The sequence below is a fragment of the Simochromis diagramma genome, unplaced genomic scaffold (genome assembly GCF_900408965.1).
Source record: "Simochromis diagramma unplaced genomic scaffold, fSimDia1.1 OVJJ01000205.1, whole genome shotgun sequence".
NCBI lineage: Eukaryota > Metazoa > Chordata > Actinopteri > Cichliformes > Cichlidae > Simochromis > Simochromis diagramma.
Window position 1 is genome coordinate 15,875,301 of NW_024386782.1, and position 19,789 is coordinate 15,895,089.

General features: G+C 40.5%; 2 protein-coding genes across 2 annotated transcripts in view; one reads left to right on the forward strand and one right to left on the reverse strand.

Moving 5' to 3' along the window:
• LOC120727757 overlaps positions 1-12,014 on the forward strand; it is a 46,230-nt gene extending 34,216 nt beyond the window's left edge. The window contains exons 63-74 of the mRNA XM_040022225.1: positions 69-256; positions 345-437; positions 548-752; positions 1,135-1,322; positions 3,749-3,846; positions 4,143-4,327; positions 7,029-7,228; positions 7,302-7,470; positions 7,550-7,659; positions 11,060-11,167; positions 11,395-11,521; positions 11,728-12,014. Of these exons, the coding sequence (XP_039878159.1) occupies positions 69-256; positions 345-437; positions 548-752; positions 1,135-1,322; positions 3,749-3,846; positions 4,143-4,327; positions 7,029-7,228; positions 7,302-7,470; positions 7,550-7,659; positions 11,060-11,167; positions 11,395-11,521; positions 11,728-11,738 (1,682 nt within the window). The 3' untranslated portion in view covers positions 11,739-12,014. The remainder of the gene's footprint in view (positions 1-68; positions 257-344; positions 438-547; positions 753-1,134; positions 1,323-3,748; positions 3,847-4,142; positions 4,328-7,028; positions 7,229-7,301; positions 7,471-7,549; positions 7,660-11,059; positions 11,168-11,394; positions 11,522-11,727) is intronic.
• On the reverse strand, positions 11,656-16,153 carry LOC120727758 (V-type proton ATPase subunit d 1-like). The gene is made up of 8 exons (XM_040022227.1): positions 15,884-16,153; positions 15,479-15,650; positions 15,001-15,179; positions 13,671-13,750; positions 13,364-13,441; positions 13,083-13,259; positions 12,911-12,988; positions 11,656-12,508 (listed from the first exon to the last, which is right to left on the reverse strand). The coding sequence occupies exons 1-8, from the start codon at positions 16,011-16,013 to the stop codon at positions 12,335-12,337; spliced, it is 1,068 nt and encodes a 355-aa protein (XP_039878161.1). The 5' UTR covers positions 16,014-16,153; the 3' UTR covers positions 11,656-12,334.
• Between the last annotated feature and the right edge of the window lie 3,636 nt (positions 16,154-19,789).

Below are 19,789 nucleotides of genomic sequence, written 5' to 3' on the forward strand. Positions count from 1 at the left end.
GCCATGCATTAATGCCAAAATATATCAAAATGAAATCAAATAAAATGAAATTGTCTCTTGCTGTGCAGGTCTAGGCCTCAGTGAGGATCTCACTGTAGCGGTATGTGTGGGTGTAAACCACAGTTTGACGCTGGATGTGCAGAAAAGAAGTGGCAGTGGCACATCCGAAACTCTGGGCAGAGTGTTTCTGGGAACAGCCAATCAGACGCTAATGCTGAGAGCAAGTGGCTGTTTGGAGAGTCTGACTGCAGCAGAGGTGTCGCTAATGGCATGAACACATCCCAGTGTTTGCTTTCATGTGAATGGCCTTTTTTTTAAATTGGTTGTTTTCATTCGGTTCACAGCAACGGGCGGACTATTTGAGCTCTCAGATACAGATTAAACTTACGGAGAGAATCAGGGCTTTGCAGCGTCTCCTCGTAGACTTTAGAAGACAGGTAACCACACACACACACACACACACACACACTGGAATTCTTAATGTAATAACAGGAGCTTTCTTGGATTTAACTGCTGTGCTGTTTCTGTTAATCCCCCACCACTCCAGTCCAGAGACAGTCAGCTGCTGCAGGAGATGAGCGCTCTGCCTCTCCATGTTTCACAGAAAGCAGAGGCTCTGCTGGGGAAGAAAGAAAAAGGCGTGCTGGCTCTGTGGCAGAGGAGCCCGCTGCGTCACTTCTTGACCGACAGCCTGCCACGCTTTCTGAGTCTGCTGCAGCACGCCTCGCTGCTGGGTCAGCAGGAACTTAGGAGTGAGTGCGGAAAGACAGAAAGCTAACCAGAGCTTCAGGAATGATGCATTCCAGTTGTGTGTTCATGATTAATTTAGTTCTGGTGAATAAAGAGATGGCCTTTAGTTTTTGAGCGATTGCTGTGCTGTCACCAATTGAATTTCCTTAAGGAACTCCAAACATAAACTAATCTTCTCTCCCTTAACTTATTTACCAGAAGGAAGCATGAAAAGCATCTCTTCTGTCTCTCAAGGCATTATTTAGCAAATTTTTCTTCTTGCGTCATCATCGATGATCACATCTCTTTTTGTGGTCCCTCACAGTTTCCTGTGAGAGGTTCTGAAGTATGTATACTCATGTGAAACTGTGAAAACGTGTACCTCCATCCCTCGTTCTGCCTCAGGGCCGCTTGCCACTCTGGCGGGTGTGTACCAGGATGTGAAGGGCCAGAGGCTGGAGGCGATGTGGAGGGAGGCTGTTCTGCAGTGGAATGACAAGCTGGTGGAGGTCCATCCTGCTCTGCTGGAGAACCCTCAGCTCAGACTGCTGTCAGAGGCCGGTGTCACCATGCTCAGTATCGCCCTGAATGTGGTGAGAAACTGCACTCTGGTGCCTTTTTAAATGTGCTCGATGAGGTCTTTGACTGGGTTAGACAAACTAAAAACCTTATCAAGGCTGTTGATAAGTGTCTGCCTTCAAATTAGATCAGACAGTTAGTTCCATAAGTTTTTGGACAGTGACAAATTAATTGTCCACAATTGTAGTTTTTGCTTCTGTGCACCATGACAGTGGATTTTAAACCAAACGATTGAAGTGCAGACTTTCAGTTTTTAAGGGGTTTAACGAAAGCATTCACTGTATAGGAGTTACAGCTATTTTTATACTACAGGTTTTCATTTTCAGAAGTTCCAAATTAATTGGACAAAACTAATATGATTTCAAATATAAAGATAGTTTTTAATACTTGGATATTCATCCTTCATACTGCCTGAGGTCTGCAACCCATGGACATCATCAAATGTCGTGTTTCCTCCTCCCAAAATGCTCTGGCGGGCCTTTACTGCAGTTGCTGCTTGTTTGTTGGTCTCTGTGCATTCAGTTTGTATTTAAGAACTGAAAAGCAAACATTGAAGCATTGAGGTAAGTTGCCTGATTTGGCCACTGAAGAATATCTGAGCAGAGAGTGTAGCCCTGCACTATTCATCATTCATTTATCCTGTTTCTTCCATCAGCAGTCACATCATCAATAAACACCAGCGATCCATATCCACTGGCTACGGCGGTGTTTCTCTATCCATATGCTTCACATCATGAACTGTTTCTCTCCTTCTCCAGACTTTTCTCTTCACATCATTCTGGTACAAATTAAGCTTGGTTTCAACGATCAATTTTCTTTTATTTTTCCCCATAAGTTGCCGGCTCACTTAGACATTTTCTGGCTGAAAACCCAAAGTCTGATCTGGCCTTCCCGTTCTTGAGTTTGTGTTGGGTGTAACCCCGCCGCATGATTGATGTGTCAGGTGTCTCTTGTTTGAAGGCTTTGACAATGATGCATCCGCCTCCTCCAGAGTTTTCTTGAATTGCTGTGATGGTTTTCACGAGCCAAAAAAAGAATTCTGCAATCATCCACTTTAGTTGTCGTCTGCGGTCTCTCAGACCGTTTGGTGTCCAGTGCATTCCTTCTTTTAAAAAATGGACCAGATTTCATATTTGGCTATTCCCAAAGTCTTTTTTTCTCTTTGACAGGTTGATTTTGGGTTTTCGGTCTAATGATGGCCTGAATTATATCACTTTGAGCCTAATATTGAGAGTTCCAGTAAAAAAAATACCAAATGTAAGTTCAACACTTGGATTCTTCAACCATCCATCTTCTTCCACTTATCCAACTCAGAATCGTGACAGGGCTGGAGTCTATCCCAGCTGTCACAGGGTGAGATGGGAAGTACATACTGGACAGGCTGCAAGTCTGTTATAGGGCTCGTACAGAGAGAAAGACAGCCATTTATGCCTACAGACAGTTTAGAATCACCGATTAACCTGGCATGCATATGAACTGTGGGAGGAAGCTGGAGTACTTGGAGAAAAACCACACAAGCATACAGAGATCATACAAACTACAAAAAAAGGCCCCAGCCAGTCAGAGGATTTGAACCCAGAAGCCTCTTGCGTTGAGGTACCAGTACTAACCACTGCACCGCTGTGCCACCCTCACTTGGTATCAGCTCCAGATACCCTGTCTTTGTTTGTCATGGGATCATATATGGTGAGAAATCTGTTAAATGCATATACACATATATGTAGATATACATATACACATATGCATATATACATGTGTGAGATATATATATATATATATATATATATATATATATATATGTATGTGTATATATATATATATATATATATATATATATATATATATATGTATATGTGTGTGTATGTGTGTGTATGTATATATATATATATATATATATATATATGTATGTATGTATGTATGTATGTATATGTATGTATGTATGTGTATATATATATATATAAGATAGATAGATAATATGTTATAAAACAGCAAAGTCATTTATGTTGGCAAAGTGAGATACGGAAAACATCTGCAAAGCGTAGTGTCCAGTCTGCTGGGATTCTTCTTCCCTCGCTCCCGTGTGGAAAAAGACAGCTTGTAGTGATGAGTTGTTTATGCTTTAGGCTGGCCCATATCACATTTTTATCCTACTACATAATGTTTATTTGATTTATACTTATTTCTTATAATGTTTTCACATCATAATAAAAGAGAAAGGGCATAATTTCATACATACATTATTAATATGAAACATAGCAGCTGTATATGTAAAACATAGAGAGGGATAGATTGTTTTGATGTACAACAGTTGCTCAAGTGTCACGATCTCTTACACCCACTCTTCCTCCTGTGCCTTTTACATTGTTCCCATCCATTGTTTGTTTCAGCCTTTGCTAAAAGACCTATTTGAACCTGATGAATGTGTCAATGTGTCAATCAGGCAGGCCAGCATGCCTACCACTGGATTGACACCAGGCTGGCGATGGCTCTGTCTGGAGTCAGAAAACGTCTTGCATCAGTCTACAAATTCTTCCCCAGGTACTACACATATCAGAGTTAAGACAGCTATATCACTGTTTTGTTTTGGGGGTTTTTGTTTTTGAAAATGGTCAGTTTATTTGGGTTCACTGCAGGTCCAAACTACATGTTGAATTATAGTCACCGAAATGCTCTCGAAGCTATGTGCACCTAGATGTTCGTAGCTAAAGCTGGACCTGTTTAAACTTAAGCAATAACTTGATCAAGAAGTTTAAAGATCAAGTTTTGATCCAGAGTACAACTGATGGATAAAAATGATTCCAGTTGGATTTTTTTCCCTTTGTTTTTCCTTTCAGTGAATGTTCAGTGATTGTGTCGGTGCCGCTGCCACAGCTGCCCCGGTCGAGGACGGCCAACGCTGGGCTGATTGAGATCCTCCTGGAGGAGTGGATCCTGAGACCTCTGCTGACCCTCGCCGCTGTCAGACCCACTGCCGAACTCTACCGCCTCAAAAGGAAGATCATGGACAGCCCCTTCACACGTAAGGCACCGTTTTAATTACTCAGTTTTACACGTTTATGACAGTGCTGTTGATCAATTTTACTGAGACCGTATTGACACAAAGTGTCGAGGTGTCATAAACGCTGATGTTTATTACGGGTGTACAAGTCGTGCTGTTCTCTTTTTTTCTTTTTTTTCTTGGATCTTTTGTGATTTCCTGGATATTTTTCTTTGCTTAGATGACTTAGATGATGATGGAAGGCACACTACTTATGGAAAAGTTCACTCAGTTTTTAATCTTCTCCATTTGTACTTCATGAGTCCCAGAACCTCAAAAAGAACTTGTCACTGTTCCCAGGCTGGTGTATTTCAACTGTACTCTTCTTCTGTCTTTTCTCAGATCTCGTTTGAAATGTTTTATGCGAGGATTTAACTGACAGGTCTGGCAGAGCGAGCCTCAGTATCTGCATGGAAACCAGCTGTAGCAATACCAGCCTGGTAATTGTTGCAAATAGGACCTCAGGAGGTGCTTTTTAGGCACGCTCAGTTGGTATTCGATAACCTCTTCACTTCAGTCCATATAAATATTATTTAAAAGTCAGTAAAGTGTTATGTGCTGTAGGGTGAGAAACAATACCCAGGACAGACTGAATGGGGAAAACTGAGCATTTATTTTGATTGATGAAGTCTAAAGGACACAGAAATCCAGAGGCAAAAGGGAAACACAGAGCTGTCAGAGAACGCACTGGGAGACTAAACAGATGCTCAAAAACTGCAGAGAAAGGCAGAGCTGGAGTACTCATACATGAGGTAAACAAGGGGGGGTGGACAGACGAGGGTAACGAGATACAGATGAAACCAATAAGGACACAAATGACTAACAAAATAAAACAGGAAGTAACTAACAAGTGCAGAGGTTAGACCATGGATACGTGCAGCAGCTTTACACACAGTGAAAGACCAGGATAAACTAATAAAGAAGGAATTGAATTGTAAACAATAAAAAAAACAGAAAATTAAATAATCAGCAAAAATCTAAAGATCAAAGAACTAAAACCTCTGTGTCAGCACGCAGGACCATAAGTGTTAGCTTTGTTTTGTATTATCTTAGATTATTAGATTAAACATCATAGAGGGGTTTTGTTTTGTTCATATTTAATACATCATTCAAAACACTTTAGGTCATGGCTAGAACACATCTGCAACAAATAACACAAGATACCTGAACTAACCAACGTAACACTTCAAAGTAAATCAGTACTGGAGGCACTTGTCTAAAAACAAATAATGACTTATATGTTGTAAACATGTAGTAATGAGCATGGAGTAACTAAATATGGAGTTAGACCAGCTATGAGTGGAGGCGTAGGTAAAAAGGGCACTGCATGTCAACATGAAGTATTTATTATTATTATTATTTCAGCTTCACATTCCTTCCCTTTGGCTTCCATGATGAACGGAACAAATAACATATTTCTGATGACTTCACGCGACTGTTAGCGTGTACATGTGTGCCTTCGGGTGTGTTTTGTCTTTTTGAGCTTGTGTTTTGCATTGTCAGGACTTTGTGTGTCGCTCAATGCTGCAGCCAGACTCCTAATGCACTCTAGCGAGCGAGCTCACATCACCCCTACTTTACTCTGTTTTCATTGGCTGCCAGTGGAGTTTAGAATTTCTTTTAAAATTCTCACAGTCGTGTAGGAAGCTAAACGGACACACTCCAGATTACTTCGTGTTAAACACAGTGCTGCTCGCTGTTTTCACTAATATGATAGTTGGCTCATACAAGACTGAAGACGACGGGGGATCAGAGCCTTTCGTCCTGCGGCACCGAGGCTCTGGAACAGTTTAACACTCCAGCTCAGTTTAACTGATTAACAGTTCAAAACATTTATTTTAATCAGGCCTCCTGCTGACATCCTTTTCTTATTCATGTCTTTATTTATTTTTATTGTTTTAATATGATTTTCTTTTTACATTAATCGTGATTTAAGTGTTGTTAACAGCACGTTGAACTTTTACGTGGCAACGCGGCTTGCTACTGGATCTAGAATGAGATGAGGAATATTTGAGAAGATGTGGCTCCCATAAGACTGAGGGTGAATGTGGGACAGAGATTTTTTTCTAAGCATTACAAACATCCAGGTGCAATGATACAAACGCAGCAATTTTCTCTAGCTTAGAAATGTTCCCTGAATGAAAGAAACGGGAGCATGAGATAGATTTTATATGTGAGTCAAGTTCACAAAAAATAAGACAAAATAATACAAAAAGACACCGATTAGGTGTGACTGGCTCGCAGGCCAGAATAAGGTCGGAACAGCTGCAAGAAACACATATGCAACACATCAAATATGCTCCTCGTTTTTCAATGGGAGTGATGTGACATCCGTTCAGTTTTTTACTAATTTCAAAGAAGTAAGCAAGAAATTTTGCTGCAAGATAAACACGTTCTATTTGTGGTTTGGGTTGTTTTTTGTAACCAAGAACAAATTGGAATTTTACACATAAATTGGTTCTAACAGAGGCAAATAACAAAGGTTAACCACACGCATTGTCTGTATAGCTTAGTATTGGGTTAAATTATATGTCTGTTAAGTGCTTTTTACATAAAATGATTTAGATTTTTGATTTAATAACCCTGTAAAACAGTGAGTCCACCAGACCTGCCAACATTGCATGAGTAACACCACATGAGGGTTCAATGAATTCTCTGTTTTTCCCTTCTTATCTCACCAAAGACCAAGCTCTGTTGGTGGCAGATCAGTTCATAGTGACGTTTGACGGTCACTTGTATGAGCTGCCAGGTTCGTGTCCACTGCTCCTGGCCCGAGACGTCGGCCGCGATCCGTCGTTCACGCTGCTGCTCGGCACAGACACGCAGAACCTCCTCCTGATACAAATGAATAACCACACCATCAGCGTTCAGCGCAACGGGCAGGTATGTGTTACTCTCGACGAATAAAGAGCGTTCAGGCCATGAGGAATAAGACGGGTAAATGCTTGTGTCGCAGGTGAGGACCGACTGCAGCGGCGCCGTCAGCCACACGTTTCTCACTGATGATGGAGTGACAGTCAGGAAAGCATCAAACGTGGTGCAGGTGTCCAGTCAGCGTGGGATGTTTGTGTCATGTGACCTGTCGCTTGAATTGTGCAGCTTCACTCTGGATGGATGGTTACATGGTGGGAAAGATTCAGCATGGCCCGTTATAAATATCTGTCTTCATATTCTCACACATATGCACCGTTCTCGCCTGCACAGGTGTGTCCACCGGTCTGTTTGGGACCAACGATAACGACGCAGGAAATGATTTTCCTATATTTGACGGATCTCAGGCTAAAAACTTGGAGGATTTTCTCTACACCTGGCAGGTAGGATCAGTGAGATTAATCAACACATGGCATCGGTCCAGTTCTCAAAAAGATGTGCAATATGAAATAAAGCCTAGATTTCAAGGATTTGTAAATCATTTAAACTCTACATTTGATCGAAAATACAACAAAAAGGTTTTAAAGTGAAAAAGGACTGGGTAAGGACTGAATAATCGAGGAATGTTCTCAGGATTAAAATAATCATGAACGGTTATGGTCTTCAGGCCCTCAAGTGAATTCATTAAAAAATATAAACCACTCCGTAGCACATGTTAAAGCTCTGACATTGAAAGAAAAAGCAGACAGAAACTTCACTGGGCATAGCAATATTCTGGGCTTGGGTCTATTTATGTACTAAGATCAGTGGAAAGCTGTTTGCGTGTATGACTGATAAAAATCAATTTTTTGGCAGGGGGCAAATAGAAAGGGACAAAGAAAGGCTTGTTAGCGGTACACACTTCAACTCCAGCATCCATTATAGCAGAAGTTTGGAATTGCATGAAGTGGAATGTGTTCCTCGGTCATCTGTTGATGTCATCACCCTGTTAGTGATGAAAGATATAAAAATAAATAAATAAAATCCTCTTTCAGCTCTAAGGTTTTACATAAAAACGATTTGGTCCTCAGCAAGTCTTAAAATTATTAAATGTGACTTCAGATGAACAACAACTCTCACATCACTGCGGAGGAATTTTGGCCCTGTTGTCTTTACAACATTGCTTCAGCTCATTGGGCTCATTGGGCGTTTGCTTATGCACGGCTCTCTGAAGGGCCGCCACATCATTTCTGTCAGATTGAGATCTGGACTTTGAGTGCGCCATGGCAACTCGTCAAATGATATGTTTTTCAGTCGTTCCATCAGCTGTTCCATGACCCAGTTGATGCCAAACTTTAGCTGTCAGACCGATGATCTCATATTTGAGTAGAAAACTTTGGTATACGGAGGAGTTTATGGTCGACTCAGTGACTTAGGCTACGTTCACACTGCAGGTCTTAATGCTCAATTCCGATTTTTTGTCTAATTTGTTTCTGCTGCCTTTCCCGTGCCTTCACTTCCTCTCACCACCCTCTTGTGTACATATTGTCCCGCTGTCCTGTGCCGGAACGCCCGTTCTTCTTCCATGTGTCTTGCTCGTGTTCCTTGTTACCAGTTTTTCCCCATTTAGTTTTCTGTTAGTGAAAGTCTTTGTCCACTTTTTCCCTTTTATTTTGTATTTTTGCAAAGTTTTGATCAGCCTTAATAAACGGCTCGCTTTTGTTAGGATTAGTCCAAGCGTCTGCATTTGGATCTTCTAGAAAACGTGACCTGCCTCCCACAGATCGTGACACTTTTTTGAGGGAAGAGGCTTTCTCCTGGCAGTCCTTCCAAATAAGCCACACTTATTCAATCATTTTATAAATGTACTGTCTCGAACGTTAAGATCTTACGTGCCAGGAGTCTGATGTAGCTCTTGGGTTTTTAGCAGTTTCTCTGAGCACTTTGTGGTAACACACAGCTGAATTCTCCAGAGCAGCAAACTGCCAAAAATCTGCTTTCATAGAGATGCTCACACTCACTAATGATCAGTTAATCTCATGCATTTGATTTGCTAATTAGTCTCTTAATTCCTTTGGAAGCAGTGAGGGTGTCGTTAGACTTTATGCGCGGCGTTTTTGCATGTTAGATTATTTGCGTTGAATAAATAATGACATGCTGTAATAAGTAGAGCAGGGCAATATGACCAAAATATTTATCACGATATACATTTGAAAATGTACGATAAGATATAACTGATGATATAATTGACACTAGACAAAATACTTTACGACTCCACAACTTTATTAGTGCAAAAAAACCCCATCAATGTATTTTCACTTAAACAAGCAGCTGTTTTTTATCTGCATTAAAGTTATATAAAAATTTAACAGTGCAAATGCAAATTCCTTGCTGACAGTTTAACCAAAAGGCATTTCCAGTGGAAATTGGCCGACATGCCCTCAGCATAACCATGTATAATATCCACAAAACTTAAAAAGAGGATATACACACACAACACGGTAATATTATGTTGAAGCACGCGAGGCTCCTGCCTACGATAGCCGTAATAATCCGACAATCCATCAAGCTGTGCGGCTTCGTAGCTTAGCAAAGTCGTACTAAAACATTTGACAGATTTTCGAGCGCCGTGTACATAAAATCGTTTCGAGGTCAGTAAACACAACCAGAATTCAAACATAAGGCACACAGGATTATAAGGGGCACTGTCGATTTTCAGAAAAATCAAAGGATTGATTTTAAGTGTGCAGTATTTTCCAACCAACACGGTAATAACGACGGCCTGCTAGCATGCTCTACCAAAAATAGTGCTTTGTTGTGTATCTGCTGGACAAAAGCTAAACCAGTTCCACACCACTGAAGTTGCAGCATTTTTACAAACCAGTTCTGGTTCATCCGTTTCATTCAACGATCCGCTTTCGCCCTTCTCATTCTCCGTCGCCGCCATGCTTTTTCCGCCATGTGCCTATGAAAACAAAGGCACTGCGCATGCGCGTTTTACCCATATTCTAAAGCGATACTTCAGTTTGTTGCCCAACATTATACCGGTATTACGTGAACAGTATCATATGGCCCAGCCCTAGTAATAAGTCATTTATTGTTGCTCATTTGAGGTTGTATTCACCTGAATGTATTGTAGGACCTGCTTGGAATTGAACCTTCAGAACTGAAAGAGGGTTTACGTCTTACAATGACTTCAAAGTCACTTTAAATCTCAATTGTAAATTTTACCTCAAAGTGTATATTTACTCCCTTACCTCAGTCTCAAAGTGTATATATATTTATTCTTCTTATTTTTACTCTTCCTATATTTCAAGGATTCAAGGAGCTTTATTGTCATTCGCATGACACGGTCCCGGATTTATTGTTGTTCTTTTGCACTGTTTGGAACTCGAGCCTCGTCGTCTCCTGTCTCTATAGCAGAGATGACAATAAAGTTTACTTTGACTTTGAACTTTTGTATGCAACAAACAAGGAATTATGAAAACAGTTTGTGTTCCAAGCGAGAGCCATTAATTTCATCTACCAAACATTTGGAAAGTGTTAAAAATGATACACGATAATGGGAAACATACTCCCGCATAAATATTTTGGGGGGAACGTTTTGCTGGGATCAAATACAGAATGAACATATGTTTATAAAAATAAATCAGCGTCAACATTTGATTTGTGGTTTTGGTTCTCGGTGGTTAAATCATTTTCAAATCACTGCGTTCTGCTTTAATTTGTATTTCAGACAACATCCCAATATTTCCTGAAATCGAGTTTCAATGAAATTGTGAAATCTTGTGTCTACAAATGTTTGCAGAGTTTTTGTCAGCCTCGAGGTTCTCCTTAGCTTTGCCCGCTTGTTTGTGACTTTAGGTGAAACCCACATGCATCAAACCTTCTGCGACAGCAGCCGTCAGTCCAGCGAGCTGTGACGCTTTGTTCTCTTCTCCCGATTCTCCCCTCAGCTCTTGTTTCAGGGTGGTGAGTAACAAAAAAACCCACACAGCAGGCATGTCCTGGTGGTTTCTTCACCAGAACATTTTTATTAATATCCCATTTATGTTTGGAAAGCTCGTCGTGAAGGGAAGTTTTAAACGGATAAATATGAAAACCTTTCTGTTTTCCCCATCTCCATCTTTTTTTCCTTTTTTTCTCTTTTTGGTTGATCACATGTGATTTTTTTCACAAACCTGCGTTTGTGTTGTCAGGTGGATCCCAGTCAGTTCATGTCTGTGTGTAAACTCAGCTCATCGAGAGCACCCTGCAGATTAGCATTTGCTTTCGCTCACCTCTGCCAGCAGAACTACATACCCATGGAGGTCCCCGTTCAATGCAGTGAGTTAGGCCACTGAATAAGACATGCATGATTATTCTTGTATTAATGTGTCCGTGTATTTGTGGCAAGTTTTTTTTAATTCAGACATGCAAAATGTATATTTTGTGTGTAGTTTTAACTTGTTTTGTGTGTGTGTGTGTGTGTGTGTGTGTGTGTGTGTGTGTGTGTGTGTGTGTGTGTGTGTGTGTGTGTGTTTCTGTTTTAGTGAAAGTGTAAAGGAAGGACAAGCTAATGAAGAGCAAAAATGGCCAGTTTCTGACCTCTGTGAGCTGCTATAACGGACAGATTTACTCTTTATACCACTGTTTGTGCCATATTGCCTTCGTACTTTTATGTTGTACTCCACTGTGTAGTCACACATTCTTGTACCTCCTGTGACGCTTTTGTCCTGTTTAGACGTGTGTTGATTATCCCATTAATGTGAATGTAAACACATTCACTGTAGCAAGTAGTTTATTAATAACACAATGTAATAAAAACATTTTTTTTAAAGATTTGTGTCAGTGCATTGTGAGGAGGGAGCGGCTGAAACCAGCTTTTTATTGAATATCATTCCTTTCAGACTTTGTTTTGTGACCAGGACAATTATTAACACAAAGTCTGGAATTAAAAAGAGTCATTTCTTTCAAACAATTTGAGGCGTAAGTAATCAGGTCTTGAAACTCAATACACATGAGGAACAGATGTGCTATAACAGTGTAACACCAAGGCTGTGGTTTGTAGTGCAAACAGTGAAGATGCTGAAGACTCACTTTGGTCCACCACATTTACTAATCCGTACTAAAACGTAGTAAAACATCCTTGTTTCTTAGTTAACTGGTCTTTTGGAAGATGGGTATGTAGTTGTGTATCTTTGACTTCTGTCTTTGTGTGACACATTCGGCAATCCACACAATGTTCCGACTCTCCTGCTCCTTAAGTTTGATGTAAGAGTAAAATACTCCAAAGTGGAACTGCTGCAGGAACGCAAGTATGTTCAGCTTCACCTGGAAAAATGATAGATGTGTAAGCTGCAAGAATCTACAGTCAGGGCAGCCTAACAAGAAAAGTACATACTAATACTAAATTTAAATTAATCACCTGTACTTTCTTAAAAATATATATACTTTCAGCAGGTGATTAATGTGATTTTTACAACCAAGGTGTGCAGAAGAGCATCTTCTAGGAGAGCACATCTGTGAATCTGAATCTGTGCTACTAAAAATTCAAGTAGCTCTGAAGACAAAAGCAGCTCCAACTAGGTGGGGTGTACCTAATAAAGTGGCTGGTGACTGTATGTCAGATTTTCATATTTGAAAGTCTGAATGGTCGGCCTGGTTCAAAGGTTTTTTACAATGTTGAAAAGTGGGAAAGAAATCCGTGACAGTTCAAAACAAAGCCGTTATTACCTCTTGTTCAAAGAATCGGTCCTCAAGAGTCTTAAAATCTGATCCAGGCTCAGGGTCATCAAAAACCATTTTATAGTCCTGCAGGGAAATTTGAGTTTACACTGACCACATGTCTGACTCAATGTGCAATAACAACCGTGCAGCATCTTAAAGGACATGAGGTCAAACTCACTGGGTAGCAGTCAGCCACAGCCTTGACCTGCTCGTGGTCCTCCGCCTGGGCCAGGAGTTTCAGTCCTCCAGGGTAAAGTTTGCCACAGGATGGATACAGCGCACTCCTGTCTGCACTGCTGAGATCCGTCCCAAAGGAGTTCACGGTGATGATGAAGGCCCGCCGGTCCGCTTCAAACTGCAGCACGCATAAAAGCGCACGGCATTTACAGCAAAACAAATCTCAAGTAGTTTGTAAGACTTCAGTTAAACAAACTCATGCATCATAGAAAGCCAGAGTACCTCCAGGACAGGGCACATTACGTCCTTTGTGGCACCGCCCACGCTCTTGCAGAAAGAGTGGAAAGACTGCAAATATGCCTGTGCGGTAGAACAAAAGGCACCGAGATCAGCACAAATTTCATGAAAAACAGATCGCGTTCAGACACGGCAGTAAAACTTAAGTGCAGCTGTTAAGCATGTTTATCACAGTAGTATAAACTACAGTAAAGAATTTATTGCATATTTATAGCATGTGCATAAATATTATAACACAGGTGTCAAAGCTGAGATAGGTTAGTCATGCCATCTTATGCCATGCTCTGCTCACCTTATACAGTTTGTTTCTCAGGATCTCAGCCTCCATCTCATCCAGGCTGCACTCAGATACAGCATCCTGGAAAAACTGACCTGTGGCGAGAATAAAACAACACAGTAACCCTCAGTATGTTGTAAATATTTTTATAAAGTAGACCTTAAAAATGGAAGCCCACTCCTGACATGAAGAATAATAACATATGGTCACAACTGTGTTTACTATATCCCTGCTCACACCCATTACTTCATGCTTAGCTTTGGTAAACTATGACTCTGAAATTTTTAGCACTGACTAACTTTTAGCTGTGCTGAGGGAACAGAGAGCCAGAGAAGTCTAAAATAAGAAGAAGTAGCTTATTAGGCTTGTTGCTAACTAACAGTCCACAAACTTGCTTGGAAGGTATTATGAACACATTAGGAGGATTTAACAGCCAAGGAGGAAAAAAGAAAAGAAAACAGAAACGTGCATTGCCTTTTAATGACTAGTGCTAATCTGGCTTTGACATTTGACACCTAAAACGTTAGGCTACAAAAATTTACCAAAAAGACGCCACAGTTGTATTTTCTAAAACACCTAAAGAAAGAAACGACTTTTTAGTTTTACATTTTTATGAGTAAAAATCTTGATTTCTCACTTTGAGAACCTCTAAAAGGACACAAAAAAGTTAAAACCAATTCTAATTTGGGGAGTCATCGAACTATGAAGTGGGCACAGCCTGAACAAGTTGAATCCAAAACACATATTCATCACTGCTTTTGTTGCATTAAGATTATATGAAACTACTGTCACTCCCACCACTACTCCTAATACTTCTACTACAACTAATATAACAACATTATTGTTTCCTTTTGGTGTTATTTGGTTTTTGGAATAGCACTTTAATACTTTGAGTAATAACAATATAACACATTTCAGTGTTATGTTGAGCACTTGCAGTTTCTGACAAACAGAGCTCCACATAATGCTATGCATTAGAAATAAACGTTATATCACTGTAATAAACTGATAAAAAGATCCAGTCTGATGAGGTCATGTGAGGCATTTAATATTGTATCTGTACTCAGAAAGGTTCATAATGCTCTAATGACTAAATTAATAGTTTTTGTGTGCAAACCACTTCCAGTAAGCTGTGGTTAATGAAGCAGGATGAGGGAGCAGGACCTGTTTTCTTTTTGCATGCATCAGTGCAAAGTGTTTAAACTAAAGTGTTTTTAGTGACTCATTGATATTTAAGTCAAGGATGGTCTGTCACAAGTGTATTAGAGCTAAAAGATAATTAAATATTAATAATATACATCTTTGCCGCCATTAGAAATTTTAAAAAACAAAAAACAGAGATTACCTAGTGGTGTGTCCACCAGGATGGCTGAGTACAGTTCAGCTGGAGTGCGAGCAATGCCCACGGCTGCCATTTGGTCAAACGCTCCCAGTGGGTGACACCGTGGGAGCAGCTCTGACACATCTTTGTTCTTCAGGGCCCCCGTGATCAGCATCACCACATTGTCGATCATGTAGCTGTAACTATGGCAACACAGAGACCACATGAATTGAATATCCCTTTTACCCTGCATGACAGTTCATGTAAAATGTTTCCTGCTCATCCCATTTTTATAAACCACAAAGAGTGTTGCAGAAGGAAGGTTTTCACCACATAAAGATGACCTCGCCACGTTTGCCACGAGGTCTCCACTGTCTGCGTAAACACTGTCCTCTTTAGCTGAAAATCTCAGCAGCAGCTAACCTGCAGGATGCTGTTGAAGTGCGCCTGCTTATCCTGTGACACAAGCTATAAATAAAGCACATGCAGTGACTAGGCACACCTTATATAGTCAAGGAAGGTAGACAGGGGTGGCAGGGCGTTAGAGCGCAGGCAGCTGAATTCAGTCACCAGATTCTCCCTCAGCTTGCTGTCCAGCAGCGACACAGTCAAATCGCCCTCAGACGAGGACAGCAGTTTACCGTAGTCTGTGCTCTGAAGGTGTAGCTTCATATCTGAGCAGAGGACATGGCAAATCAAATGTTTTATACTCCACTGCTTGTTAGTTTGCCATTTTCAAATAAGCAGGAAAAGGTTAAACAAGGTACTGATCACCGATAGATAGATAGATAGATAGATAGATAGATAGCTTCCAACACCCCCTCACATGTGCATAATATTTTTTAGACTGCAGGTATTGCACATTTGCATATTATGACACATTACATGTGTGATACAAAAGGCTTACCCTCTAGTGTGTCACACTGGGCCAGATTATGATAATCAGTCTGACACAGAATCCCAGCTTTCATTCCTCGAACCAAACCCTCCAGGTAGCCGTGATCCACGTTAAAGCTGAGCTCCTCGCATGCTGCCATAATGCCAAAAGAGTTATTGAGTAGAACTGCCGCAGTCACAGCGTGATTTTAGCTTTTCTTTATATATATCAGCTTCTGCATAATTCCCTCTCTGACTAACGTTCATGCTGTTATTTTTCCTTCCTCTTTGATAGCAAGAAATTCCATGGCTAAAAGTGTTTGCTGTCTCAGCTCCTGCTTTTAGTACATTCACTCTGACTCGTGTGTATTCACCCACTCTGTTTGAACCACTGTGTAGCAGGAATTTCAAAAATGAAATGAAATAAAGACCCTGATGGGGGGTTTTTTTTTGCTCTGTTCACACAGCACGGGTGAAAAAAAAAAAAAAAAAAGAAGCTAAACAAGCACTGAGTAAAAAGTCCGCTTCACTGCTCTTCTGTTCTAAATATTTCAAAATACACACAAGACTAATGACTACTAGTGATGACATCTGCATTGTTTTCATAGATCATTTTTGCTGATGGCAGCAAATGTAATGTGATTGTGAAATCATATAAAAATGTTGTAAAGAGCTCAAACAAAGAGAGTGCATATGTCTCCCAAAGATTAATATAATATATCTTAATTTGTATGACCTCGACCTTTGACCTATGACCTTGAAGCATTACATACTAAAATGGTGTATTTTAATATCTTTATCCGTATGATTGGAGCAGGATTTCCTGAAATCTTTGGCTTCTGTAAGCTGTAAAAACTCACTGCTTTTTACACACAGAGAAATGTTGGTGTGTAGCATGCAGATATTATGCAGACGGCAGGCAGTGAGCATGAGCCTGTGGATTTTAAATGTGTTTCATTCACTAACATATCCAACAAAATTGACCTTTGTGCACATTTCATGAATCTAACAGTGATTTTACGTGTAAACACTTATTAGTGAATGAGCCCATTGTCAGTTTGAGATGATCTCAGCTTTGTGAGATGGTGCGTTATATTATTGGAAGCCATCATCAGAAGATGGGTGTAAGCAATGATCACGGATTCAACATGCATCAACAATATATCCTCCACCACTAGCAGCCTGAACAACTGATTCAAGAGAGGATGGAGCTGTGCTTTCATGTTGTTTTTGCCAGATTCTGACTCTGCTATCTGAATGTTGCAGCAGAAAATCGAGATTCATCATATTTCTCCTGACGTGGTCTTCTGCTGCTGTAGAAGACGCTCTTTTGCATACATTGATTCAACGAAGCTTATTGCTTTTGCCTTCCTGTCAACTCAGAGAAGTCCCGTTTTTCTCGTCTGACCATTTCTTCTTTAATCTTTTTTAACCTTCCTTAATCCTTTTTCTTCTATGTAAACTAGAGATGGTTATACAGAATAATCTCAGTAGATCGTTTCTGAAATAGTTTCTGAAATACTCAGACCAGCCTGTCTGGCACCAGCAACCTTGCCACATCTTAAATTATGTTTCTTCCCCATTCTGATACTCAGTTTAAAACTCAGCAGATCCTTTTGACCATGTCTATCTCAGTTTGTATTAAAAACCTGGAATTTTCTTTTCACCAGAAGCCCACATAGCAAAATTGGTATGGCCCGGATCTGGCCCACACAGAGTGCTTACACATGGCCCACATACCGCAAAGAATAATGGCTCTTTGGTGGCCCAGATCTGGTTTGCCAGAGGTGACCCACACATGGGCCAGCACAAGGCCAGTTGCAGACACACTGGTGGCCCAGAACAGTTTCAGTTCTGGCCCCAGATGTCAGCCTAATGTGTACCTTAATCAAGCCATGTAATATTAACATGTGCCAGAAAATACTAGTGCAAAAGTAGCATGACGTAATTCTGTTAAGTCAGTGAATGGACTGATTCTGATATTATGCTTTTCTGCTCTCCCGGATTACTCAAGTTTCTATACAACATGCCACATTCACCCACTTTCTCTAAACTGAGTGTTTCCTAACTACATTCACACTCTTGACACGCAGACTGGAGGAGCCAGGGATCAAACCACTAACCTGCTGATTAGTAGGTGACCTGCTCCTGAGCTACAGCCACCCACGGGTAAAGATGAGTAAACCCTCACTAGGTTTTGGATAAAGTGAACACTCGCAAACCTGTCAAACCTGCATTTGAAACGTTGGCTACCATAGCAGTATAGTATTGCAACATGGCATTTGGCCTTCTAACTAAAATAGGAAAATAGGAACATAAATACTGCCATCATTGCCAGACCTGGCCCACATCTGGTTGACATACGTCTTATCGTATGTCATCCAGTGTGTGAATGTGTGTGTGAATGGGTGAATGACTGAATGTAGTGTAAAGCGCTTTGGGGTCCTTAGGGACTAAATAAAGCGCTATACAAATACAGGTCATTTACAATTTTACCATTTATCATGCCAGAAGTCAGCCAGCAGTGCCGGCTTGATACTAGATCCGGGCCAGACCTGCTTGCTATGTGGGAACTTTTGGAGCTATAAAAGGTCTTCTTCTGTCTTCTGTTGTTAGGGTTAGGGCTAACTGTTAGGCCTTTTTCTGTAACACTGGCTCTTTCCTGTCTTAAACTCCTTCATGCTCATGGACATAATGGACATATAAGGATCTCCATGAAAGGGATAATCATTCATAACATAACTACTACTGACAAATGGCGTTCAGTTTGCCCATTTGCCATTTTTCAAAGCAGAAGCAGACAGTGTCCCAGACAAGATAATATATTATGTGGACCACACATTTCCTGGATAGGATTTATAACCACTTTCCTTTGGAATTTACACAGAAGTCTCTGTGCATCTCCTCGGGATACTGAGCTGAGCCTCCAAAAGAAAGTCTAATATTTATTATCTTTCTGCTATTCACATAATTGTCCTGGAAAACCTCAAAATGCTGGTTAAGTCACTGTTTAACTACGAGAGACAGGTCGGCCTGCAGTAACGTATTCTTTGCTCTCTTGTTTTTAATCCTGTGTACCACATTTACTCTAAAATCAACATTTAAGTAGCAAATCATTAAAAATGATTTTTAGCATCTTAATAGGTTCCACATGGAGAAATGCAAGGAGAATGTAGGCTTACAGTGTGTTTATTCAATAGCAAAAATATAAACTCCTTAATCCACAAGAGGCAGGCAAGTCCAAACATATATATCTGATTTTCAAGGCGTGGGGTACATAAGTAAATGCCATTTGGTCCTCATTAAGTCTAAAAGCAACAACACATTTATGTTCCAAAGTAAATTTACTTGCAGGTATCCCCAGCAGCAAGATATTCAAAAGCAGCAAAAATGTGGGAAATACCCATAATGCAACACACAGTTAATATCAGATTGTCTACATACATGAAAAAGCACGTCACCCATCTCTTTTTATGCATACATATAATGTTTTAAGATATTGCAACACTGTGCAAAGATTTCTGTCAGTATTTTTTTTCATACTTTTTGCCGCTGAAGACAGAAGAACTCTTGAATAAATACAAACAAATGCCTCACATAATATCAGAAGCATTTTTCAAAATGCTTCGATTTTATTTTGAAGTTTAATCTCTTAACCGCATTTGTGCAGACAAACCCACAGAGCAGATGTGAATCTTTCCGTGCTCTTTTGTCAACCACAATATATGTTCAGGCGTTGTGATGTGTTTGCATGCATGTGCATGCATGTGCGTGCTCCATCTAGGCCCTCTTTAAGCAGAGGGGGTTCATCCTCCAGCAGAGACAGATGGTGTTGAAGAGTCGACAGCGGCAGGAGGCGCAGGGGTCGCAGCACAGCAGGTGAGGGGAGCAGCTTTCCATCAAGCGTCCGCAGCGACGCGCCGGAGTTACGAGGTTC

Coding starts and splice junctions, on each gene's coding strand:
- LOC120727758 (XM_040022227.1), bottom strand. CDS start 16,013: ATGGCAGCATGCGAGGAGCTCAGCTTTAACGTGGATCACGGCTACCTG. Junction 13,751..15,000: donor CCTGGTGGACACACCACTAG/GTAATCTCTGTT, acceptor TTCTCGCCACAG/GTCAGTTTTTCCAGGATGCT. Junction 12,989..13,082: donor CTGTGGCTGACTGCTACCCA/GTGAGTTTGACC, acceptor ATTTCCCTGCAG/GACTATAAAATGGTTTTTGA.